The following is a 27,894-nucleotide window of genomic DNA, read 5'->3' on the forward strand; positions in this document are numbered from 1 at the left end:
TAGATACTAAGGCAGAGGTGTTAAGGAATTAAATATTCTTGCTCAATTATTACATTAATGGTCTAAATTAGTTGCCAAATGGACATAAAATCGTTGGTGAGAGACCACTAAAATTCTGCTAGGATGATAATCAGCAGTTGAATTAAAAATCATATTTAATTGGTTAAAATTTTAGCATAAATCATAAATTGTATTTAAGTTGGTTTGACCATATTTAAAGAGCTTAATCAAAGTTTTCTTTTATATATAGAAAAACATGCTAAATGGCTTTTTAAAACACTTAAATATATCGGTTCGTACAAATAATTGATAAGTACATGCTATGATCAGCTGTAAATACCCACAACCTTCTCATGTTTGTATACAAACATTAATATGGTTTTTTTCAAACGCCACTTAATATGTTTTTCCTTTAAGCTCTTTTTTTCCCTTTAATAATATTTTATAATATATCAATCAATACAATTTTCAATTAATAACCATTTTTAGGGCTCTTATAACAAAACAAAATTCTTCTAAATATCAAGTCAATTTTAAAACTATGTCTTTCATTATAGAAAGTCAACTTTCAGAAAATCCCAAAAATAAATAAGAATCTTTTTTAGAGAAAACTGTGATTATGAGCAAAATAGAGGAATGAACGATTGCTCTTCAATCTTCAAAACAACAGACATTTTTAGAAATGATGAAATAAGCATAAGGCCACATAAATAAAAAAAATCACATAACTGTCATACTTGCAGCATTTAACTTTTAAAATGCATATTTATTTTAAGTGGACTAAGCTGCCATAGGGTACTTCATTGAAATAAAACTATTGCACTTTAAGACTATTAAGCAAAGATTATTTTCAAACCAACGTTGTTTTAATTTATTTCAATTAGCCACTATTATGCTCATAATCTCAATTAGGGCATTCAATAATAGATCTGTCAATACACTGAGAGCATTTAAAGATAGAAAAGTTTCTTTTAAATGGACTGGGTATTTTTATGATTGAGAACAATTGAAACATATGAAAACCTTATTGTGAAACAATGACAGCAAAGAAAAAAATTGAAAAATAAATCAATTAGTAACACCTTAGGAAAAAAAATAGTTAAATATACAATTTTATCAAGTTTTTTTCCTTATATCTGTGCGATTGAGTGACTTGTAAATAACCCGTCAAAAAAATAAATAATAAGTCGCTTTAATATGTTTTAACTTGATAAAATACTTCAAATGAATTTGTAATGGATGTTTTTAACAGACATTTTCTTGATTAAAAAATTATAAAACTAAAATAATGTAAAAACAGCAATTAATCATGGGACACTCAGTCTCTCTTCATTGCTTCGGGCTATGAAATAAACTTTGGTGGGACAAAATATCATGTAAACAATGCAGACTGGGACAGAAACTCACTTGGTCAAAGTATTCTGATATTGAATAACCTCCTATATAATTACATGATTTTCCTCCTACAAAATATTTTACAGGGTACATAGATAAATCTTTAAACAAAAAATAAGCACTTTCTAAGTACTTTTTATGCACTAAAAAAATATTTTTAAACTATATATACATTAACAAAATAATTTTCAAAGACCACATGATCATGATAAAATAACTAGTTTCTGACAAAGAACTATTTTCTTAATTATATTAGCCACCACTAAAAATAATCGACTTTTCGGTTAAATTTCAGAGGGTTGGAAAATGAAGCATGAAATTGAAAATTTCTTGCAAAATGCAGCAGAGTTGCACATGAGAGTGCAAGAATCTCACCAAACTTAGCTCAGTATACGCACACGTGGACCCGCAAGTATGTCATCAAACATGTAAAATGATTGGCACTTTCATACACTACATACCGACGGTAAGCGGAAATGCATTTTGTTTGAATGAATTGTGAAAAAGTTGAATAGAACAATGTGAAAAGCATACTTCTGCAAAATACATGGCGAAAATCTCATTTTCAAAAAAGGAAAATTAAGCAGTTTTTAAAAACGCTACGCACCATGTTTTAGTAATCAAAAATCACATTAGTTGTAGCATTAGCATTTGGTGCACAGAAGATTTCTTCTCATAGCCGGTCTGCATATAAACTACAATATAGAATAAGTTTGCAGTTTTTTTTATTTCAGTTTTCATTATTCAATATTTCAATTGCGTAAAAGAATATTCATATAGTAACTGAGTAATCATATACATCCATATATATTGGCAATCACTGTTGTGGTTACGGTTTATATTTTTATTAGAATCTGTTTGAAAATGAAAAATGTGGCATGTCATTATTTCCAAATAAGAAATTCATAAATATAATACAACATCAATAATAAATATTTTCCTGCAATTGCAAAATGAATAAAATAGTAACATTTTTAGGAACAAATTAAAGTAAAAAAATAACACAATTAAAAAGAAAACCCGTAATAACAGGAATATCAACGGCTTAGCATAAACTACTTAATTATGCAAATAGTTTTCAAAAATCCTTTGACTTATTCCCCAAATAAATATAACTGTTGTAGAAAAACATTTATTTGTTTACCAGGTTGCTTTATCGAGGCCTTATTTTTTCATACATAAATTGTTGGCCTTTATCAGAAACCACGCCATCTTTAACTGTTAATGTTCTCTTTCGAATAAAATGGAATTGTTGAAGAACAAATTCATAAAATTCATTTTCCATTTGCCAGACTCGAGACATTTGTATTTTGGCTACTACTTCTGGAGATGGCTCTACTTTATTAAACGTTTTTCTTAAATGAGACTTTTTACCTAAAATAGATGCAATTATTCAATAATTATGTAACAACTTTTAAACATTGAATTTTATTGTAGATTGAGTAGACCAGGTGATCAACTCGACAAAATTGCTCAACTCTTTTGGCAAAAATATATCTGAGGTTATAACAGTTACAACATAATGACATTGGGCACTATTATCAGCATGGGGTTGGGTATAAATGTGGCCTTAAAGTGGTCAACATATAGTCCCGGCATTCTAACAAAAAAAATCAAGTGGGAAAAAGTACATAACTAATATTGCTAACTAATTACTTAACTAATATAACAAATTATATTGCAAAACTTTATTACTGGTGAAATTGTAAAATTATTCTTCAAACTAATAAAAAAATTCTTAGAGAAAACACCAAAATTACAGCTTAGAAGAAAAAAATAATTTAAAAATATTAAAATATGTAATTTTCAGTTTTTTTTTTAAAAAACTTGTTATAATTTACCCTATATCTCGGCATATAAATTGAACCATTGTATATGCCCATATTTTTTTGTAATTGAAAGTGCTCTTCCTAACAAAAACCTTTACATGTAAAGAAAATATGATGAAAGAAAATGCAATTTTAACTGTATATAACATATTAAAAATAATTTTTGAAAGATGTAAATTGATTCTGAGTTATTTTTATCTATCTTATTGTTTGTAACGCATCGACATTTCACTATCAGCAAATGTCCAACTTTCTTACTAGTGTTAAACTGGACACTCTGATTTTCATACAATTTTCTGGGTTTGGAAAGTTGATTTATACACTGGTATATATGGTAATTTTATTCAAAACAAGAAAGTAGGTAGCAAATTTAAAATAATTAAACACTTTATGGATGAATTCAAAAGCATGATTGGCCAAATTTATGATTTCTTAAAAATAAATAAGTACATAAGTAAATAAAATAAAAAAAATACTTAAAAAAATTGTATTTTTTTAAATTTATATTTAGTAGTTAAACTATCTGATACAAAAAGTACCTATTATTTAAAAATAGTAACACAGCTAAAATAATTGATATTTCTAACCAAAATGTTTAAAAAAATATATTTTTAATTTTTACAAACTAATTACTGAATAAATACAATCCTGGTTATTTTTGTTCAAGCCATAAGTCCTAAAATTTTAAAGATAGAGAGGCAATTTGTCAATTAGATATCCAATTAAGAGTAAATTTGTGTAGATCAGAATACATTAAAGAAAAAAAAATTCTTGTAATCTTTTCTGAGCAGAACAATTTTTATTTTATATTAGTAAGCGCTAATATGTTTTAAAAGCACTTAAAGTATTCAAATAAATATAAAACTAAATGGGTATAGTTGAAATATGTTTATTACCAGCAAATAATTTTGTATACAGCTAATGGAAAAGTATAATTTAATGTTACATTATCTATTTTTGGTCTAAAATTTTATTTATTTATTTGTTTATGTATATATTTTTTATTTCCAATGGCAAGGCAAAAGGTACAAATAGAAAGATGAAATAAATAACGAATACAAATATACGCAGGATAACAAAAAAAGAAGACCAAAGTCGTTGCCTTAAAAGTTCTCTTGCTTCCCAATATCTTGAGGACTCAGTGTGTCCATCCGTGGTGGAAGGTCAATGCGGTATAAGTGAGCAGAAAGACAACCGTGGCCTGTATATAAGCGGAAGGCCGCAACTGCATCACATCTTAGTTTGTCGGGAATTACAGAAGAGCTTACATTTCTCCAACTTTTCAAAGCTGTGCAAGTCTGAAGTTATTAGTTTATATTAAAATACAAAATAATAATCTACCCTTTCTTTAGTTCTTAGGATAAAACCTTCATTTTCAATGAAATCAGACTTTGATAAGAATCACATCCTAAAGAACATATTTCAAAAAAAATTATTTCGACTTATTTTAAAAGAAATCAATTGGTTGAAATCAACAAATTTCTTTAAAAAAATTACGATAATCTAGTGGTTTAAATCATGCCGACCCTGTAGCTCAAAGGCACAATTCTCTTGAAGCATTAAAAAAATATGGTTAAAAAAAACGAGTTTAATAATTGAAAAAATAAAACAACAAGAATAGTTTTGCTATTTTTTAGAAACTAAGCAAGAAAATTTTTTTCTTATATCATTTCATTATTTCCTAGTAAATAATAAAATAGTTAATTTATTTAAAGTAATTTTGTAGATTTGAACATTTTTGCTTACTATTTCTGATTAATTATTTATTACATAAACAGGCAAAAGAAAATTAATTGTCCACCAAAATATTAAATTATTCAATATAGCTGAATATCAAGTAGTAACTTAACATTGATGTTACATTTATAAGCAATTTTTTTTAGCGTACGGCAAAAGTTCAATGTTTTGCCAAGCACAAGTTTTGCAGTTACTAGTCTCAAGTGAAAAGGATAAAAATAAACAAACTTACCTTCGATGAAATAACTAGTTGCTCCGTGAAAATAACGAGGCAAAGCTGCTTCTAGCAATGAGATGAAATCTTGCAATTCCTCAGTAACTCCAACAAGAAGATAATGCTGGGCTAAATTAAATTTTGCTTGAGCTAAAGCCCACTCACTACCAGGAACCCTGACAAATAATGTTATTGTTACAAATTCAGTTACTAAAATGTGCATTTTAATTCAGATTTTACAAATATAAACAAAGATGTTAAAAACAAAAAATAAGAAATTTTCAAATTAAAACTCAAATGCATCAAATAGAATTTCTATCGAAATGCAAAAATAAAAACATTCCGCAGTATAGTTAAGATTTATATCAGAAATTATAAAATACTTTGTGAAATCTATATAATATGAAAAAAAAGCACAACTCCAACTATTTCCATTAAAAAGCTGATGCAATTCATAAAAACTGGCTACTTCTCCTCTGAAAAGGTTTTTATTGGGATTTTTAAAAAAAAAATGTAACAAATTTATGTGACAGGTCTTAAATATTTTCTCCCAGGGTTACAGTTCAAAAAAGAGTTTCATGAAGCTACATTTACAGAAAAAAAATTTTAATACTCTGAACTACATAAATTTATCAAGCTGTTGCTTTTGGTTTTTAATTTTAACATAAAATGAAGAAAATAAGTTAAAAAAAGTATATTACTCACCAACATTCTGCATGATGGCCACAAAAGAAAGGAACTTGAAGCCACATGTTTTCTGGATCACAATCTTTCTCATGTTTTATTACACACTCATCAAAAGACTAAATAATAATAAAATGCAATGCAGTTAAAAATTAGATGCACTTAGACAGCATAACACATTAATAATGGCTTTTTGAATAAATTAAACAAAAAAGTTATAAATATTATTTTATCATTTAATCTATACAATTTATGAATAACATATATATAAAAAAATAATTAAAAAGAAGAGCATTACAAAATATGATAAATAAATACAGTCAAACTCAATCATTATTAGTTGTCTTCATTTCATGTTTATACATAAAATATTTAGTTTTAAATACACCCATTCTTTGTGAGCTTTTGTCACAATGCTTTGGATATTCTGTCTTTGTTATTAACAAGTTTAAAACTTCATTAAACAATTTAGTGTCATTAGATGTAATACTTCTTATTTTTTTATACTAATTTTATATATTAATAGATATATAAAATTTACCATTTTGTTCCCCTGTCTTCTTCTTACTACATATGGCCTAAAATCGTCCCCATATCGAAGAAAATAATAATATGACACTAGTCTGTCAAGTGGTTTTCTCACTATATTTATAAATATTGGTTTTTTCACCATACCAAACCTGAAAAATAAAATAAGACCAAATGAAATAAATTATAAAGAGTATAGTTACTGACAAATGTGTATCAAGAAATGGATTTACTGGAAAGAAACACAGACAAGCACTCAACGGCCCCTGACTGTTTTGCTAACGGTTTTTGAGTTCTGAAATACTCCACCACAGATTCTAAACTGATCTATGCATAAATTACCACCCGTAAATTTTATAACAAACAGAATCAAAGCAAAAGTTTTTGTGAAAAATTGAAAAACAAATAAATTAACACAAAAACAAACATTTGTAATTTTGTATGCTCTGCTCTCTTTTTATTAAAAGTTTAAATATATTTCCAAAACAGTTTTTTTTACAATATGTCATCTAATAGTTTCATATTCATATAACAGTGTTATAATGTCATTAATATATACATATATATTAGGAAAAAAATTATAAACAAATTTAAAATTCTAATGACTTTTACAGACAAATCTAAAACAGATAAATATAGACTGTGTATTCGGAAAACCAAATTATCGAATAAGGGCTAAATTGATGCGTTGGATAATAATAAGTAATGATTATATTAACTGTTTCTTTTAAGCTTTTATGAATTTTATTTTATTTCTTTTTTAAGTACATTTCTCAACAATTACACTACCAATAGAGAGCACTGGCTTAAATGTTGCTTACAAATATATTAGTCACTTCCTTCTCTCTCTTTATATTTATAAATAATGCCAGACTGTTACAAAATTTTTTAACATATCAGTAAAACAACTAGCACATGATAAAGATAGGTTATCCTTGATGCATTGCGTAACTGTTTAACATTAAACAATATGCATTGTTTCAAAAAAAACCTTCAGTAATTGACAAATTTCAACTGAGATTCTATTTTAAGTAGAAATAATAGAAAAAAAAATCTATAGCCAAAAAAAAATTCTGTGGTATTCAGTCCTCTTCTTAGCGTTTTTACCTACCAAAAAATAAATACATAAATAATAACTTGTTTCATATAAAATATGCCTAACATGAACTATACAATTTATTTAGCGCTAGATTAAAATAAATTTATAAAAAGATTAAACATAAAAAAATCAAAATGTTGAAGGTATTACACAATTTTATTTACAAAATAAATTAAGATTCCAATTTCAATATTAACCAAAGCCCTAAAATACTTAGTGCTATCCTATTTAGCTTGTTATTTTTAAAAAAGCACTTAAAAAGCTCTGGTAAGCTCTTGATTTGAACAAAAATTTGTTTTATTTTTTTGATAGAGACATTACATTTCACAAATTAAATACCCTCAGTTTCAATTATAAACTGTTTAGGAATACAATACAGTTTTATTAATTTGAAAATTAAGCAAAAAAGTATTCAGAGATGCCTGGAATAAAATTTAAAAAAAGATAATAATAATAAATAATAAAAGAATTACAAATTTTTTAATAATTGAATTTACAAACTGAAATAAACTAAGAAAAGATATAGGACAGCATTAATAGAGAAACAATGTCAAAAAAGAACTAATAATGATAGAATTACTTGGAAAAATCCAAAAATGCTATGTGCCCATGATATAACCCAGGTTTTTTGGCACTCCATGTTGAAACATTATGAACAAATCTGACCTGTAAAAGAAATTGCCATAAATAAATAATAATGAAACTTCTATTGAATACTACACATGAAAATTATTTATTCAACTAACCAAAAAATCTAAGTTTACAAGGCTTTGCAAAATTACTATATTTACTTTTTTGTTGAATCTTTCAATTTTCTTTTTCTTTAAAAAATAAATAAATAAAATAAAGATAAAATTTTACTGTTTTAAATAGTTGTTATGGTACTTAGTAATATAGTTGACAAGGTTTTCGGTGCCCCTTATAACTTTATTATTAAATATGTGTGAAAACCAAATGGCAAATTGCAGTTACTATAAGAATAATAATATATGTGCTTATAATGGAAGATTTTAATTCCTCCAACCATGTGTAAAACATAAATAATACCTTTGTGGTTTTAGTTCTAAAGTTCAATTTTACACATATTTAAATTGATGTTTGCAATGAAATAATACACAATAAAACTTTATAGAAAGAAAGTTAAGTCTAAAAGTATTTTGATAATGCAAATGGCTTTAAAAAAAAGTCCATACCATTTTCTCAAGGTTTCCACTCAATTCCAGAAAAAAAAATTCTTGACTTTTCCAGGTATACCAGGTAAATTTTAATGCTAATCGAGACCATATTTGCATTAGAAAACTTTGATACTTTTATTAATAATGCAAATATTAGATTTTTTGTGTAAAAAAATATTATTAAATGAGGATAGGAACATTTCAGTTTGACTAAAATGTGAGATTTTTAATAACAAATAATTCTAACAGATGTACGAATCGACGCCCGGTGGCCGAGCGGTAGTGCTTCGCGCTGTCGTGCCACAGGTCGCTGGTTCGATCATCGGGCCGGGCAAGGTTGACTCAGCCTTTCATCCCTTCAGTGGGTCGATAAATGAGTACCAAGTATGCTTGGGAACTAAACACTGGGGGTTCCGAGTTCAGCTGACCACCTGACCGGAACATCTGCTCCTGCACCCCAGAGCCCAAGGTCAAGAAAACTGAGTTGGGCACAGTAGGCCTTGGCCCTCTACGGGCTGTCGCGCCGCTGAGTTTAGTTTAAGTTTAGATGTTAGAATTATTTAACTTGAATCTCAATAGCTGANCAAACCACGATACGGAAATCTCAATAACTGATTACTGTTACTGACAATTTTAAAGCTGGTTATTTTTCAAGTTTAATATAGGAATATACCAGGTTTTCGTAAAAAATTGCATCTTTCCCTGACTATTCCTTGATTTTCGGTTTTAAAATAAAATTTCCTGACAATTCCAGGTTTTCCCTGATCCATTGAAACCCTGTTTTTTTATACTTAGATTTTTCTACAGTATAAATAGTAAAACTTATTTAAACAATTACAATTTTATAAAGTTTATTAAACTAAATGTTACTATTTTCGTCACAAAATAAATAACCTGCACATATATTTTAATAAAAAAAAACTAGCATTTGAATAGAAAGTAAGGCTGTTAATGTATAGCCAATTTATTAGAAATTTCATTGAGAAAAGAAACATGGTTGTTTAGACTTAGGAATGCTCTGAATATCATCATCAAAGCCAAATTATTAAAAATGGATAGCTAAATACTAATGAACAGCTAATTTTCTATACATAGAATAGAATTCTTCACAATATAAATTGCAAAGCTTATTTAAACAACAATTACAATTTTATAATGTTTATTAAACGAAATGTTACCATTTTCGTTACAAATACGGTATAAAATAAATAACCTACATATATATTTCAATAAAAAAAACTAGCATTTTAATAGAAGGTTATCACAAATCCATTAGAAATATCATTAAGAAAAGGAAAATGGTTGGACAGACTAGAAATGCACTGAATGCCATCATCAAAGCCAAATAATTAAAAATAAATAGTTAAATTTCTTTTTTTTATTTTTCAAATCAGAGTAGATGAGTAAATAAGCATAAAATTGTAAACTAAAGATTAAAGAATATCATATATAATAAAATTATTAAACCACTAAAATAAAACCAATAATTTTTTAAGAATATTTTAAATTAGGAAAGATTATAATTAAGTTAATTTTTAGCAATGGGCTCAGCCAAATAATATTCGATTTTATAGTTGACCGACCAAATATTTGTTATTCAGTCAAATTATTATAAAAGTTACAAGATGAGTCTTTATGATGAAATTAAATTTAATTAAATACGTTTTAAAATCACAAACAGTAAAAATTTATTAAAAGCCTATATGCATTTCGATGTCACAATGATATTCCTTCATCAGTTTCCCTGTGGTAGAATTTTTTCGAGCAATCTGTGACAAAACTCTCTATCACTAATATCTTTCTGCAAGATACTTTTAATAATAACAAACATGTATGTTACAAATTCAAAATAACAAAAGCCCTGTGTTTCCAAAAAAAGAAAACAATATAATTTCTTATTCTAATATTATGGGTGATATTCTCGCATTTTGTGGGGGGGGGGCACACAAATTATTTCCTTCATCGAATTTTATAAATAATCATCACAATGAAAGAAAAATAAAGAATTACGAAATTCGTAGTAGTAATTGCCGGAAAAAAGATTGACAACGAAATCACGCGAATCGGGCTCCTCAAATGCGTATTTCGTTTCGAAATTACGTTATTGCAATATGTAATATCGGATTTAAAAACTATGGTGAAATTAATAACAGTAACTATCAAAAATTCGATATAATTATTGCCTTAAAAAAGTAAATACTCAAATGCATGATTTGAGTTTTCCGTATTGTTTGAAATATATCGGGATATTTAAAATCGATGTGACAATCAACAATATCAATAACTGCCGAAAATACAATAAAAAAATTACATTGATTTACATAGGTACTTTACGTCGTAAATTGAGAGCGTCAAAAAGTGACTATCTAAATGCATGACTAAAACATTACGTGTAAATTTCCGTAGAGAAGTAATTTTTTTTAAAAAACTTCTCAAAAGAAAAATCTTTCTGTAAGAACTCCGTAACATTTTGCGACAATCTTGCCGTGTTGCTGCGATTCTGCCACAGGGATCAGTATTATAATAATAGATGAGATTTACAATAGGTACTTTACAATGTAAATTGACAGCGTCAAAAAGTGATTATCTAAATGCATGATTAAAACATTACGTGTAAATTGCTGTAGAAAAGAAAAATCTTCCTGTAACATTTTGTGACAATGTTCTCGTGTCGCTGCGGTTCTGTCATAGGGATCAGTATTATAAAAATACAAGAATATAAAAAACAGAGATGATTAAAATCAGACTCATGTTATATCATACTAAAAGAGAAAAATATGCAGTTTAAACAGATAAGAAAGTTTAATTTAATTTTTTGTCTCCTTTGACAGTGTATTTATCTATTTTAACTGCTCTTTTAGTATGACATAACTATACTCGGATTTTAATCAACTCTCCTTTTTTTATTCATGTCTTTTATCCTACTGATGAAGGTGTACCATTGTGAAACTGAAACATGTATAAGATTTATAACAAATTTCTACTATTTGTGATTTTAGAAAGTTTTTAATGAAACTCACTTTTGTATTAGAAAGTTTAACATAAAAAAAACCCAGTTTTTCACAGTCTCTTTTTGAAAAAAATAGGCATAGAAATAATAACTTTTAATTATATTATCAATATTTAATACCTGATCAGAAAGCGAAAGTACATGGGAGTTTTTCGTAGTATTGATATGAAGCACATTAAAGTTATTTCTTGAGCAAAGATCGTATGCAACTCCCATAAAACTGGTACTTCCTGTTTTCGGAACTCTATTGTAGATGATGACACTGTCGTCAAAGGATGATTTGACCTCCAAATTTAAGAAACTCTGGTCTTCATTCATAAGTTGCAAAGATTTGGGAACAGGAGCTAAATTCTGTCTTTCAATTCCAGATATAACAGTATCTAAAATTGATTAGATTTGTTTCATAACACATAATGGAGCTTTAAATTAATAAATGCAAAAACACAGATAAATTTTAAAAAAATCCCTCATTTTAAAAAAGTAACTATCGTCTTCATTAAAGTGAGAAACAAATAATTTTTATACAAAATAAAGTAAAAAATCTGTGAAAGAATTTCTCTTTATTGGTACCAGTGCTGTTTGTCACCAAGTTTTAGTGACAGCCCGCACACAACCAAAAAAAAAAAAAATTGGGGTGAATCATGAAGCACCTCTGAGCAAGTTACTAAGTAATAAATTAAAATTTACTTCAAGTTCACAGACTAAGCAGTTTCATTTGGCAACTAGACGATTTTACATTTAGGTACCGATACAGAACTCTCTCGCTCTGTTTTAAGCAATTATACAATTTTTTTAATGATTTATTACATGTACAAAAGCAAAGCAGGACACTTGTTGCAACTAGGATCCAATTAAAAATTTTCTTCATGGGGAGATTCCCGTATCGTGATCTGTGGCAGAATAATTGGCAAGTCTTGGAAACTTCCAGGCAGAAGCCAGCGAAAAACTAAAATAAACATCACAGAAAGGGACCAATTTAAAAGGTATAACTCGTGACCATCTACATGTTTTTCTTTAAAAAAATTTTAAGTTTAAAATCCATTAGGCATCTTGGTGATTGTAGTTGGCGAGACAGACCACGATACGGAAATATCCCCAGTAACATCATTATAAATAAAATATTTCATGAATTCAAATAAAAAATAAAGGAAACAAGTATTTTTTTTTAATCAAAATTGCCACAAATCAGTTCTCAATATCACTTAAAAATCAGTCCATCGTCAAAATTACTTGCCACTGCATTTTGGTTGTGAAAAGACATTGTATGCTTATAGAAGGTATGGCTTTATAGCAACTTTCATAATATTATTAAGATCCTGAAAAAATTAAAATAATTTAAGTAGACTTTCTCCTGTTTATCTCAGAAGATGAAAATCTAATTAGTTATTATGTTCTCCAGCTATATTATTATATTTTTCAATATGAATACATTTTCATGTTGAAATTCAATAGCGTTATAACGAAGGTAGAGTTGATTAACATATTGATTTAAATAATTACATTTAATATGATTAATCTTATACAAACTTACCCAGTTTTTTACGGGCATCATCAAGCTTAGAAATTTTAGATTCAAAGTGGTTGTATAAACAAATGAAAATTATGAGACATATCACAGAAATAAAAATCAATAATCTTCCCTGAAACATTCTAAAACTAAAGAAATGCATGTATTCTCTGGCCATCGGTAGCCAATGGATACAGTAAATAACAACATTTATATATTTTAAAAATTTTGGACTATCAACTTTCAGAAATATGTATTCTGAAAATCAGTTCTCAGCTGGTTGATAGAACGTTTTATAATATTAAACTGTCTCATAGTTTGGTTCAAATGAAAAATAGAATACATCTTCATAGTTTGATTATTCATACAACACCACAAAACATTTTTAAACACATAAAGAAATGTCAAAAGTGAAATTCTGATGTTTTTCACACAACAAATATAAATAAATGAATAAGTAATGTATTGTTGTTACAGGTTTAAAATCAGCAATTTGCTGATTAAGTTATAAGTTTGAACTATTTCCAGGCACTGAACTCTTTCCATGCAATCACACTTTGATTCGTAATTGCGACTCAAAACTACAGTAAAAGATATCAATTTTGTACTGAAAAAGTTGAAACACACTGTTCAGTCTATGCAGTCGATCACAGAGCTACTTTGAGAACGAAAGTGAAAATGCGATTAAAGATTGCTTTTAAAAGTTTTAAAAATTCTGCTATTTAAAAGTGTGGTTTAAATTTATGCCTGAGTAATTTTTTAAAGACAAATTAATAATTTTTTTGAAATTTCAGTGGGTGTTTATATTTTTTTATCACTTAATGGTGTTTTCAAACAGGTTCTTAATTGATGCGCAATGAATTCGTTCAACTTTTAAGTTAGATGTTTCTTTAGTTTTGAACGATTTTTTTCACACTTTACGAATAACAACATATTACATTTTTTCAAAATTAGTTATTAGTAAAGAAGTAATGACTTATTTATTTTCAGAACAGTATTCATCTTTGTGGATGTGGCAATCATTGTCATATTTATAAAAGTGAAAAAGGTTTGTGTTTAATATATTAAATTTTAAATTTAAGGAACTTATTATTAAATAAGTAAGGTTTTCGAAAATTATTTAGTTTATAGCGTATAATTTCCCTATAAATTTTTTTTTGTAGTTTCAGAGGCTTTGTTTTTTCATTCTTTTTAAAAAATTACTTGCATTATGTAACTGAAACAAGCACTACATCTGTAATGTGGCGCATTGCTTCATAAAATTTCAAAAAATTTTCTGATTTGTTCTGTATTAATTATTTTAATTTAAGAGTTACCATTTCCAGTACTTTTTCTAAAATTCTTTTTTTTTCCTATAATACAAATGATACAATTATAAATTTTTTACTTAATCGAAATGATCATTTTTATTTATTTCTTCATCTATATTAACTATTAAACTAACTTTTACTGACTTGTGATAATTATATAGTTGCTAATTATTTGCTATGCAATTTTTAATATTTTTACATAACAAATGTTTGAAATTACTGTTTGACTGCTAAATGTTTGAATAATCAAATTTTTAGTTTCCATACGATGTCATAATTGATCACCATTTCATTTCTTATTATATTCGGAATTCTCTGAGAGGTTCCGCTGGCTCTTCGTATAATTTTTTTTTATTTCGTATTGTCTTTTGGCATAGGAAAATCCCTATATCTTTCTGATCCTGTTTTCGGTTCGGCTCTATCCAAAATGAGATTTATTTGTGCTGATTCCATCTTAAATTCTCATGGGATAAGCGGCTTAGATTTCTGTATCGTGATCTGTGGCAGAGTAATCACCAAGTCTTGGCAACTTCCGGGCATTGGCAACGAGTAACTAAAAAACACATCACGGAAAGGGACCAATTCGAAAGATATGGCTAGTAGCCAGCTATGGGCAAACATTTGCATGTTTTTTTAAAGAAAATTTGCAAGCTTAAGATGGCACCTTGGTGAGACTGATCATGATATGGAAATATCCTTATCTAACCTACTGGAAAGGTCACTTTTATGATTGTTATTGAATGTCTGTTTACATGCAATTTTTAGACTTCAATATTTTCAGTACCTCATTATTAATGCACAGAATTTAAAGTAATCACTTCTTCCTGTTGTGGATTGACTTCAATAAATAAAATTTTGTTATAAATGCAAGCCAATTTTCAATCAATTATGGCAGTTTCCATATGTTTCTCGAATTCTAATTATTTAAGTCTGGGGTTATAATACAGGAATTTTGAATTTAAGAAATTACTTTTTGAGAAATTTTATTTTCTCCTAAATCTGCATGGCTTTAAATAGCTTTATGGATTCTATTTATTGTTTAATCGGCCATTTCTTTGAGCTTTTTTAAAATGCTGATATATGTAATTCCATATTTTTACAAGGCATGAATTTTAATTGTGTCCAAAATCACTTTTTGATATGCCTAGTTCCATTGCAATTCGACAAAATTTTTTTGCAGTTACTTATTGATATTTGTTCACATTTTGAATTGGACACAAATTTTGAATTTGAATTACTTCTTGAAGTGGTAAATTTGCTAAGATTATACATAGTAAATCAACATATTTCTTTTATTTTTTCAGTCATTTCATATGGTTCCTCAAATTCCAATATTTTGAAATTGATTAACCATTTTTTAAAGTGTTTGGTTATGATTTCATCATAAATTAATGTCGTTTTCGAATCCTTACTTTGGCAGTTACTTATCGTTTTTTCTCCAGTGAATTTCGTGTCGTTTTTAAAATTCTGATATTTAATATCATATATTCGTAAATCTCTTACTCCAGCATTAAAAACATCAGGATTGCGATGTAAATGGTATGGTTTCCTAAGAACCACATTCTTTTGTGAAATACAGTTTCTTTTTTGAACATATAACTGCTCTTTTTGTTTCCAGATTTCTGTCCTATTTGAAGTCTGAAAGAACTAATAATTATTTTATTAATATTTAAAATAATTATGTGACAAAAACTACCATAGATTAGTTTAAAATCTTAAAAAATAATGTTCAATTCATCGTTTTCAAACACTTAGAGAACATTTTTACAGTTACTCACAAAAAGTAATAAATGAAATGGGTGGTAGAGTAAAGTGAAAAACAATGTCAATAGAACACAAATCAAGTTCAAAATGGACATATAGATTCAGTTGATTCTATATGCTATTATGCAGACAAGAACCTTTCTCAGTGTCAACACCGAAGACATTAAAAATGTAAAGACATAATTGTGTGCAGAGTGGTAACCAATGAAGACAGAGTAATAAAATGGCGAAAGGGGTGATAAAAAGCAAGTGTGGGGGGGGGGCTTGGAAAAACCACAAAGTGCGAAAGATTAAATTAAAATAGATTCGCAGACATAGGGAAAGGGCGGGATACTAGAATGATCATTAAGGGAACTATTAAAATTTTTCAAAGTATGGAGTGATTCCGAGAAATCAAGTTGGGGAGATGAAGAGCAGTGCAGTGTTACTCTTTTTTAGATAAACAATTGCGCAGTTTTGCTCTTCATCTACCTAACATATTTTGAAAAATCTAATAATTTTATCTTTCTAGTATTCCATTATTTTCCAATGTAAATCTATTCTAATTTAATCGTTTGCCCCTGACTTTCCCTCCAAATTCCCTCATACCTGTTTCTTATCTTCTTTTTTCAAATTTGTGCCTCTGTTTTGATTGTTTGAAACATTTAGCATGCGCTTATCTCCTTACAATTCTAATTACATTTGTTGTTAAGACACTGAGAAAGGTTCTTCTCTGGAGAACTAAAAATATAGTATGTTTTTTTCTATACTTGATAAAGTATGTTTATTTCTGTGCTTTATTCACATTTTTTTTCCACTTTAGTATATCCTATCATCCTTGTTATGCTTATAGATTTTTTTTTTTTTTTTTAACAATTTTTGTGTTGTAATAGGGATAATAAATTTCCGTAATCTAGTTAGGAATTTTTTTAAAATAATGTCTCATAATGGGAAGCTTAGCACATCATTTCTTATTTTGTTAACTTATTATTCAAGATAGGGTTAGTTATTAGAATGTGGTAGTCAGGCATCAATGGTAGCTAAATATTTCTTTTTTTAGTTGCTAATTCTGTTCAGATATGCTTAATTTTAAAATTATATTTTTAAACACAATATTTATCTTTGGTTATGATGGTAGTAAAAAACTTTTTTTAAATATGAAAATTTTGAAATTGCAACACTTAAACTATATTTTTTAAAAATCGCAATGTGAATCATGAAAATACAAATCTTAATGCTTGAATGTGAAAGAGGATGTGTGAATTTTAAACAGCTTGAATATGAATTGCTATGTGTAATTTTTAAACTACGTGAATAGGAATTGTTATGTAAACATTTTTAAACAGCATGAATATGAATTGCTATGTGTTCATTTTAAATCCCATGACTTTTGAAACGCAAGGAATATGATTCACATTGTGACTCTGTTGTAGACATATTATATAATTACCGGTTTCAGAGTCAAATGCAACGGAAGAAAAGAAGGGCTAAATAATTGCTCTTCTCCAACAAATGCAGTGACTCAAGCTTGTGACATCTTACCCATAATTTCTGGTCCAGGCACCCACTGATACTCGGAGCAAGTTGGCGTCATACTCGTAACTACTTATCTGTCATTTACCTGGATCAAAAGTTAAAGCATAGAAGCAAAAGTGTTTTAAAAGTTAGGCATCAATATGACTGGGTATAATTTTCTAGGAATCGAATTATAATTTTAGGTGCGAATTACGGCTAACAGCAGCATATTTCTAATTGTGATAAAAGTAAACTTTTCTTTGTTTTATTTTTAGTATTCCATTGATTTTTGACTTAAACATATTTTCCTTTCTTTAACCATATTTTAACACTTTGTTTACTGTAGTTAGTGCCAAACCTATTTTCAAAATTTTATCTAAAAAGAATTTAATTGAAAATCGAAAATAATTGTACAAACTTTTACATAAACAAAAACCTCTTCATTGATAATTTTCTGAAGTTATCAGCAGATAGGCACATAAATCATAGGCGGGAAACAGCTTTCCATCGGCATTTTTTCTAAAAATGGAATTGATGGGAAGTATACTTCCCAAGACCTTGTAGAAGGTTGAAAATGTCTCTTCTAGCTTTAATACTTAAAACAGTATGTCTAGCTGTTGTGTACAGAAAAAAAACCCGGTTGTTATCTATCTTCTTTTTAATTTGTTTTGGAGATGTGAAATTTCTTTGATTATCAATATTTATTAAAAGTCATAACATCTATATCCCACCATTATTCCATTTTTTCTTTGTTGATAAATAAGCACTTTATATGTCATGGTAGTCACAGACATTTTACTCCTCTATATAACAGGCTAAAAATGTAATAATTGTAACGTCAGTTTTTTTCTTTTACTGAATAAGTTAATAACCCTGAGTATAACATATTTCTATGATTTAATTTTGTAACATAATCATTTATTATTTCTTTTCAGTAACTTTTATCAAAATGGGTGTTCCTAAGTTTTACCGGTGGATAAGTGAGCGTTATCCTTGCCTGAGTGAAGTTGTAACAGAATTTCAAATCCCGGATTTTGATAATTTATATTTAGATATGAATGGAATTATACACACCTGCTCTCATCCAAATGATGATGACCCACATTTTCGAATTACAGAAGAAAAGATATTTGCTAACATATGCCATTATATTGAGTTCCTCTTCAAAATGATAAAACCAAAAAAGGTTTTCTTTATGGCTGTTGATGGTGTTGCCCCACGAGCAAAAATGAATCAACAAAGAGGACGCAGATTTCGTACTGCCAAAACAGCTTTAATGCTAGAGGAACAAGCGCTTGCTTCTGGTGAATCTCTACCACAGGATGCAAAGTTTGACTCGAATTGTATCACTCCTGGTACACCATTCATGGTACGCCTCAATACTATTTTAAAAGAATTTGCTGTTTATAAAATATCAACTGATAAACTGTGGCAAGATGTTAGAGTTTATTTATCTGGACATGAAACACCAGGTGAAGGTGAACATAAAATAATGGACTTCATTAGATATGAAAAATCACAACCAAAATATAATCCAAATACTCGACATTGTTTATATGGACTAGATGCTGATCTAATAATGCTTGGCTTATGTTCTCATGAGCCCCATTTTTGTTTATTACGTGAGGAAGTAAAGTTTGGTAAGAAAAATCAGAAAAAGATTGCTACTGCAGAAGAAACCACTTTTCATTTACTTCATATATCACTTCTTCGAGATTATTTCTATCATGAGTTTTCTCCTGTTAAAGATAAACTACCATTTCCGTATGATGTTGAAAAAATTATTGATGATTTTGTATTAATGAGTTTTCTTGTTGGCAATGATTTTATACCTCATTTACCGCAACTGCATATTCATCATGATGCTTTGCCAGTTTTATTTAAAACTTATATGGACGCCTTGCCTATGTTGGGAGGCTATATTAATGAGGGTGGTTTTTTAAACCTTGAAAGATTTGAAATGTTTTTTGAAAAGCTTGCTGAATATGATTTTCAAAAATTTGGAGAGTTAAATGAAGACTTTCAATACTTAGAAAAAAAATCCAAATGTCAGAACATAGAGGAAGATGACAAAACAAGCACTTCTGATATTCTTTCTGGATTAGGTTTCAGCAATTTAGCTATTGCAAAAACAGCTGAGTATGATTCTTCAAGTGAAGATGAAGATAGTGAAGAAGAGTGTTCAACTTTAGAACTTGAATTTAATATGCATAAAGTAGATTACTATATGAACAAGCTTGAGTTAGAAAAAGTAACAGACGATGTTATGAAAGATCAGGCTGAGGGTTATGTTAGAGCTATACAGTGGAATTTGCATTATTATTATAATGGTGTTGTTTCATGGAGTTGGTATTATCCTCACCATTATTCTCCATATATTTCTGATGTTAAGGATTTCAAAAACATGGAAATGAATTTCGAGCTGGGTCATCCATTTTTGCCTTTTCAGCAACTTCTATCCGTTTTGCCTAAGTTAAGTAAAGATCTTTTACCTGAATCATATCAAAAGTTAATGTGTGATAAAGATTCTCCTTTAATTGACTTTTATCCTGATGACTTTTTAACTGATTTAAATGGGAAGCAGCAAGAATGGGAAGCTATAGTACTCATTCCGTTCATAAATGAAAAACTTTTATTGAAATTTGCAGCTGAGGCAGATAAAAACTTAACTGAAGAAGAAAGACTGCGTAATCGGCATGGTCCTCATCTTTTGTATACATATAATTCAAAAATAACCGGTGGACCCTTATCTTTTTTACCTGGTCATTATTCTCCTATTAGTGAAACACATGCTGAAGTTAGGGGAATCGAGCCTGATTATTTTCGCCTCCCATCTGAACTCATTTATAAAGGGCTTTGTCAGGATGTTGTTTTAGATCGATTTATTTTAGGTTTTCCTACTTTAAAAACTTTAAAACATTCTGCTTGTCTGAAAAATGAAAAGGTTAAAGTGTTTCATATGGTAAGCATGAAAGATAATATGATGATAACCATCCAGGAGTCTGTTGAAGAGGAGATGATAAAATTAAGTGAAAAATTAATGGGCAAAATTATATATGTTGGTTGGCCACATCTTCAGGAAGCTTTAGTAGTATCTTTGTCTGATGGCAAAGTAAAATATTGTTTTGATAAAGATTGGCGTTCAAATGAAAAAATGATTGTTTCAAAAGATATGACTAAAGATGAACAAAAAATCTGGGTTCGTCAAGTAGAAAATGTTGAAGAGCAATCCTATCAACGATGGGGAATTTTCACTCAAAAAATTAATGTACTTGTATTTGTAAAAAAATTTTCAGGTGTGAAATACATTGTCAAAAACGATGGTAGAATTGCTGAAGATAAACAGTTTGAGGGATCTTTAATATATTGTGCAGCGCAGACGGTCGTCAGCGATATCATTCCCTTTAATCCTGATTCAAAAACAGAGAAAAGCATAGTTGATATATTTCCAATTAATTCAGTTGTATTCCTGCTTACTTCACAATATTATGGCAGTGCAGGAAAAATTAATGATAATGATGTTATTAAAAATAAAGGATGTGTACTGGTTGATATTGAACTTACTACTGAGCCAAATCTATTACCTGTTATACACAATCAAGAAGCATTAATGGAAGAACAATTCATGCCTGGTTATATTGCTGCTCAACAGTTAGGAATAGAATCACATTTTTTTTCTTGTATTACTGGTGTTATTATGATTCAAACTAGTCCAAAGGGAAGCAGTTGTCCTAATCGTGTAAATGTTGGATTGAACTTAAAATTCAATAAAAAGAATGAAGAAGTGCAGGGCTTCTCCAAAAAGAAAGATAACCAGTGGTTGTATTCTGAGGAAGTTGTTAAAACTTTAAACAATTATCTTTGTAAATTTGCTGACTTTTTTGAAAAATTGTATAACTTCATGGATAATGATGTGATTTATGTAGAAGATTTATATCCTAATGGGGAAGGGTCTGAAATAATGAAGGAAATTACAACTTGGTTAAAGGAACAAGCTTGTTCTTTAGCAGATCGCCAACAGTGTGGTATGAATAAGCTAGATGTGGGAATTATCTGTGCAGTTGAAAAAACTGTTTTAAATTCAACAAAAGATGAGATCTATCATGTAAAAAAAGTTCTAAAACCAGATCAGTTATTCAATCCTCTTTTAAACAAAGGTGTATATAAGCCTGATCATAAATGCTCTTTTCATTTATTTGATAGAGTTGTAAATATAAGACCTTCATCTAGTGTACCTTTAGGACTCAAGGGCACAATTATAGGCATTCAAAAAGCTGAAAAAGAAAGTGATGATATGTATGAAATTCTTTTTGACAAAGAATTTCTTGGTGGTATTGCTATTGGTTCTGGAACTAAAAAAGGATATAGAATGCCAGCTGATGCTCTGATAAATATATCTCATGGATTGAGACTTCAAAAGCAAAATAATAACTCACCCATTAAGACAACTAGGGTTTTGACTCCAAAGTTGAAGCGCACATCAGTATTTGATTCTGCTGTGAAACAGTTGCATCCAAATCCACCTCTTGTTCAAGTTCTACAAAAATTGAACTCTTCTGTTCCAAATCAGGCAAAACCATTTTATAAAGCTGATAATAATGACAGCTTTGTGGGAATTAATCAAAGCTTTAATCCTTTACCTTCAAGTTTAACTTTTTACAACTCCAGTAATAAACAATTTGTGACCCCTAATGCCAATCGGCTTAGTAGTGGATCATCTGGAAGCCCAAGCAGGCAAGATAGTGCAACAGGTTCTCATTCGGATTTTCAGAATTTTTGGTTGAATTTGAAAAAAAGAGCCCCAGACTCACCAACAAATCCAGAATTAACTAAACAATCTCCAAAGCAACATCCTCAACAAACAAATTCAGTTTCTGAGCAAACATATGGCCAAAAAGTATCTGTTGAAGAATTATTTCAAGGTGTTCAGCACAATATGAAACAAAGCCAAAATCAGATTAAAAATAACAATTCATTCCCCAAATCACCAACTTCACACCCAAAGGCTGAAGCTCCAGATTTATTACGCCAATTATGTTTAGATATTTATAAAAAACCTCCCATTTATAATTACCAAAGCCATGGTATTACAAATTTCCATACAGCAACTATCAAACTTCCAAACAATGAACATGTTTCCAGTATTCCATGTGCCACCAAGCTGGAAGCTGCAGCTAATGCAGCTGAAACTGGCTTGGCTTTTCTTAGAACTTCATTAAATCACAATGTATTTCCTCCGGATCCTTCAATCTATAGACAAATACCACCACCAAATTTCGTTGCTGATCCAAGACCTTATTTCTCTCCTCTTAGACAAACTTCATCAAATTTATTTCCACCTCCACCTACAAATTTAATTCCTCCACCGCCATCAGGAAATTTCATCCCTCCTGTAAACTTCCGTCCTGCTGCACCAACTTATCCTCCGTCAAACTACCAACCTTTTCCTCAGCGTTTCGATACAACTTTAATGCGTCACGGGCAGCCTTATCAGAGCCAAATACCCGAATCCTTTTTAAAGGTGAATCAAAGATTACTGTTACCTTCAGAAACTGTTTCAGCTGTTCAGCAAAACAATGTTGGTCCTCTCCCATCTTTTGATAATAATGCTTCTGTTTCGCAAGGGGATGTATTTCATCTTCCAGGTGGCGGTACTGCAATTGTAAGAAACAGCACAGTGCAACAGTGGTCTCCAAGAGGAAAAGATAATCCTCCTTCTAACATGTTTGTTCCTGCTCAAGTAATGAAGTATGCTATCAAAGCTGAGGGTCCTTTATCTAGTTCAGAGTGGCCAGATCTTCCTGCTAAAGAAACTAAAAAGTCTTTAACAATTGTATCGTCTCCAGATTCTCAAGCTTCTGATAAAAGGACTTCTAAATCATTTTCTGAGATTTCTAAATGTTTATCTCACGGTGATTCTTCTGCTGAAAGTTGTGAAAATTCTGTTCCTTCAAACTCCAGTATGACTGTTTTAAAGAAGACAAAACCCAGGCGGAGAATAGCTGCAAATTTTCAAAATGCTTGAATAATTTATTAATTTCTGTGACTTTCTTCTCTCATTTGTCATTTGATGTTTTATTAACTGAAATCATCAATTTTATCTTGTGTCAAAGAGTTTATATTCATTGTTTATGTAATATTAAAGCAAAATAAATTAACTTTTTATTTTAATTCAGCTTTAAGGGAATGAAGTATTTATTTCGTGAATCATTTCCTTTCACTGAATTGTTCATATTAATCGAAACATTTATAAGTATAATTTCTTAAAGCATGTTAGCATCTGGGAAAATTTAAGATTTTTCTGTCTGTGCACTATTTTTCTTTTCAATAAAATAGTGAGAAAAGCACATTGGCTGAACATAATTTTAAATTGTAATGCAATTAAAATAATTTTTTTTAAACATTATATTAAGAGTAAAGAAAACTGAATTGTAGTTAAAAAATTATTTTCTGATGTTATTGATAAAAAATAAAGTTGTGTAATTAATAGTTAAGAGATAGTAATGAAAGTTTACTGAAATTTTTTTTGATGAGTTGAATTTTTCGGAAATGATCTACCATGATTTTATGCAAAAAATAGTATTCATCATTTTTAGATATTTTTATTTTTTTGTTGTCAGCCTTAATTGGATAATGAAAAACATTCTCGTTGTGAGATCTGATCGTGCTAATTTCTGTCAAAGGCACCACCACCCTGTTCCAGTTTTTACAACAGATTACGAATGCAAATCATGCCTTTGTGGCATCAGTCGTTTATTTTATAAAAAATAAAATTTTAATGGTACAAAAATGCCCCTTAGATTTTATAGTATCTTTTCCTAGTATTGTTAAATTAGTGACTTTAAAGCACATATGTAATAATTTTTAAAAATTTATTAAAAAATAAAGGTACTTATAAGTAAATTATGTTGCACTATGTAGAAAGAATTTAATAATGTGGGTAAATGCAGAAATGATGAGGGTTGGCTTTCATTATGCATTTTCAATATTAAATGCATTCTCTTTTCTCTAGCACCATTCCCATGATTGGTTGCAAATAATTGGTTTGTAGTAGCTATTGCAATGTAAAACCTAATGACTAAGGTTATATTCCAGCTATTATCTCATAAAATATGACTTCTGTACCATCTGGTGGTAATTAACACCCCTCCCTGTTGTGTTATTTAAAGTCATTAATGTAATTTTTATTTCATTATATTACAAATGACATGTTAGAAGAGCCTTTTTTCATCAGCTTTAATGATAATTTTCTTGCCATAATTTTCAGATTCAATCAAACTTTTAATCAACTCGATGCTTACACTTTTTCTTATTGGACTTTTAGGAGTAAAAACATAAGGTACTTTATCTGTAACTTTAAAATTTCAATTTTTCATAATTTTTGTTTCATTCTTTTTTTTTTTTTTTTTTNTTTGTTGCATTCTTTTTTTTTGTCTAAAGCAAAGAATAAAATTCCTGTGCTGTTTTTTTTCCTTTCAATATCATGTACAGTTGATGTTGTAGATGCCATTCTATGCTATTTTTGTCTTTCTTGAATATTTTATCAATATTAATTTTTTAATGTAACAGCGAGGCTGTTTTGTGTGATTGCTTATACAAGGTTATGATGGGGTCCTAGATATATTTTGTGTTTTGGATAATTAAATTTGAATAAAAATTTATATTGGACTAATTTATATTAAATTATGGTTGTTATATGCATGATTATCCTTGAACTGAGAGTTTTGATTTAATTTTTATTTAATTATAAACTTCCCAATTTACATAATTGGGTAAACAAAAATTTGAAAAGTGTAAATTCTTTAAATAGCACTGCAGCACATCAATTTTTACAAAAAATTTCCTTTTGAGCTTCTGAAATTCTATTCAGGATTAACTTTTTAAAATTTAAGTTCAATTTACTTAGATTTGCTGTAAATTAAAGCTCTATAATTTTCTTTAGTTATTTGTATGAAAGTGTGTTATAAAAAAATATTTTATTTTTTAATTTATTTTGAGCATATATATATATACTTTTTTTTTAAATTTGTGCTGCTTTAAAATGAAAAAGGTGTTATTAAACTACATTTATTTTCCTTTAATGTATTATGTTTCAAATATTGTAACATTGAATTTTAACTTAGTATAAATATGAAGGGTTAATTACTTTACTCATTATTTTCTTCAATCTTTTTTTTATGATTATTTGGCATTTTTAATTATAATAAATGCATTGTTAAATTTCTTGTGTCAATAAGTTTCTGTTGTATAAATTTGTTTATGTAATTTTGAATGTCTTTTCTGTTTAATTACTGTGAACCAAATGATTTGAAAACTACTTTTTTTTCATTCTATAATTTCTAATTAAAATCATATTTGTTCAACTATTGTCATCTATGAAAATAATTCTAAGAGAAAAACATTTGTTGATGATTTCTTATTTTTCTATGCTATTACGTGCATAATTTAAGTGAAGGCGAATGAAAAAATTTTGTTTACATATCAAAACAAAAATTATTGTTAAAAAAACTTAGTTATAAACTATCAGATAAGGTATACCATGAAAATTTTAATTTCAAAAATGTTAAGTAACAGCGAAAAAAATTATATATACTCCAGAATCTTCATAAAAATCTTTATTTAACCTAATATACATTACATTTTAACCTGCAATAGGGTTTAAATTATGTGTATTTGTTAATGAAAAAATTAACATATCTATTTAGATTATGTATGACTAAAGCTTAAACTTCATATATAACTATTTTACAATTACTTAACTTTTTTGTTTCTCTTTTATATTTATATTTTCAAAAAAAATTTAATTTTATGTTTTTAGCCCAGAAAAATGAAATTTTACAAGTGTTCTGGGAGGCTTGAGTATTTTCCAGTATATGTAAAACTTTACATGGCAAATATGGGATCAAGGTGACAACTTTTTATTGACTTGAAATTTAGATGGAAAAAAAATGTCCAACTGTTCAATTATATATAAGGCATGGTCTCTTAGACACTTATCATTTTAAAGCTTGGTACTAGATAAAAATTCTAGTCATGAAGGCTCATTTCTTTGCATCCTTCTTCATTCACTTATCCTACAATCATGAAATACTTAAGTGATTTTTTTTTAAATTTCAAGTTCTGCTCTTGTTTTTAGTTTTACAATATTTGAATTTTAGAGACTTATTTTATAATCATATGTATGCATTTTACAATTGTCTCTTAAAATATTTCACAAAATGATTGTGATTTTACACCTATTGTGAATAAATATTATGCAGCTTAAACATTTTATGCCTGTAATTGATCTTATTACACAATGACCTTTTACACTCATGTCACCAGTATAAAGGTTTCTGACCTACACCAACAGTTGTACCCAATTTTTTTTAATAAAAATATTTGATTTATAAAGAGACATGTTCTGTTGAGAGATATATGTTGAAAACTAAACAAATATGGTATTACAAAAATTTAATATTTGCCTATCATATATTAAATACTTTTATAACCATAAAAAAAAACTTGAGGTACAACTGTCCACTCTCTCCAAAAGGTCAAAGAACTAGCTTTAAATTGGTGCTGATAGTAATTTGTCATATAGTGTTATAACTTATTATTTGATTTTAAATGTTTGCTTTCAGTATGATAAAAATGATTTATAACTGTGTCATAAGAAAAGTATGCATAATTGAAACAATTGAATAAAGCAAATGAGATGTGATAACAAGTCTGAAATAAAAGCATCAGATTTTAAATGTTGTGACTTATTTAATTCTGCATTTTAAAATACATAAATTAATATTTGTTGAAATTTAATGAGTCTACTTTGTGTGAGCAATATATTTTTTAATTTAAAATGACCCATAAAATTGAATTGTTTTTCACTTTTATTTTTTTGAAATGAAACTGGAAGGATTATGCAAATATTTAAAAATATTAGGCATTTCTCACAGCAAATTTTTTTTTATAGATAATTTGATATACTTTTTTATTAAAATCAATTTTTTCATAATTGGATTATTTAAAACAAATTGTTGCTGCAATTTTATATTTTTACATTTTATACTTATTTAATGTTATAAATCATGCTGTAAAAAGGATTAAATTAACTGTTTTATTTTCTTCATTCCACAGATCCATATTATTTCAGACCCACATTCAATATT

At 28.3% G+C, this 27,894-nt stretch overlaps 2 protein-coding genes across 3 annotated transcripts; one reads left to right on the forward strand and one right to left on the reverse strand.

Moving 5' to 3' along the window:
* Nucleotides 1-13,846, reverse strand: LOC107451432 (Heparan sulfate 2-O-sulfotransferase). The gene is made up of 7 exons (XM_043043384.2): nt 13,203-13,846; nt 11,792-12,051; nt 8,067-8,152; nt 6,401-6,539; nt 5,881-5,978; nt 5,194-5,351; nt 1-2,769 (listed from the first exon to the last, which is right to left on the reverse strand). The coding sequence occupies exons 1-7, from the start codon at nt 13,354-13,356 to the stop codon at nt 2,549-2,551; spliced, it is 1,116 nt and encodes a 371-aa protein (XP_042899318.1). The 5' UTR covers nt 13,357-13,846; the 3' UTR covers nt 1-2,548.
* Nucleotides 13,847-14,090: 244 nt separating this feature from the next.
* On the forward strand, nt 14,091-27,483 carry LOC107451429 (5'-3' exoribonuclease pacman). 2 transcript variants are annotated; one of them, XM_016067513.3, is made up of 2 exons: nt 14,091-14,226; nt 18,682-27,483. In XM_016067513.3, the coding sequence occupies exon 2, from the start codon at nt 18,696-18,698 to the stop codon at nt 23,769-23,771; it is 5,076 nt and encodes a 1,691-aa protein (XP_015922999.1). In that variant the 5' UTR covers nt 14,091-14,226; nt 18,682-18,695; the 3' UTR covers nt 23,772-27,483. The 2 variants fall into 2 exon arrangements, with proteins under 2 accessions (XP_015922999.1, XP_015922998.1); XM_016067512.3 differs by having other exon boundaries at nt 14,200-14,278.
* The last annotated feature ends 411 nt before the right edge of the window (nt 27,484-27,894 follow it).

Source organism: Parasteatoda tepidariorum, chromosome 8 (assembly GCF_043381705.1).
Source record: "Parasteatoda tepidariorum isolate YZ-2023 chromosome 8, CAS_Ptep_4.0, whole genome shotgun sequence".
In the NCBI taxonomy this organism is placed as follows: domain Eukaryota; kingdom Metazoa; phylum Arthropoda; class Arachnida; order Araneae; family Theridiidae; genus Parasteatoda; species Parasteatoda tepidariorum.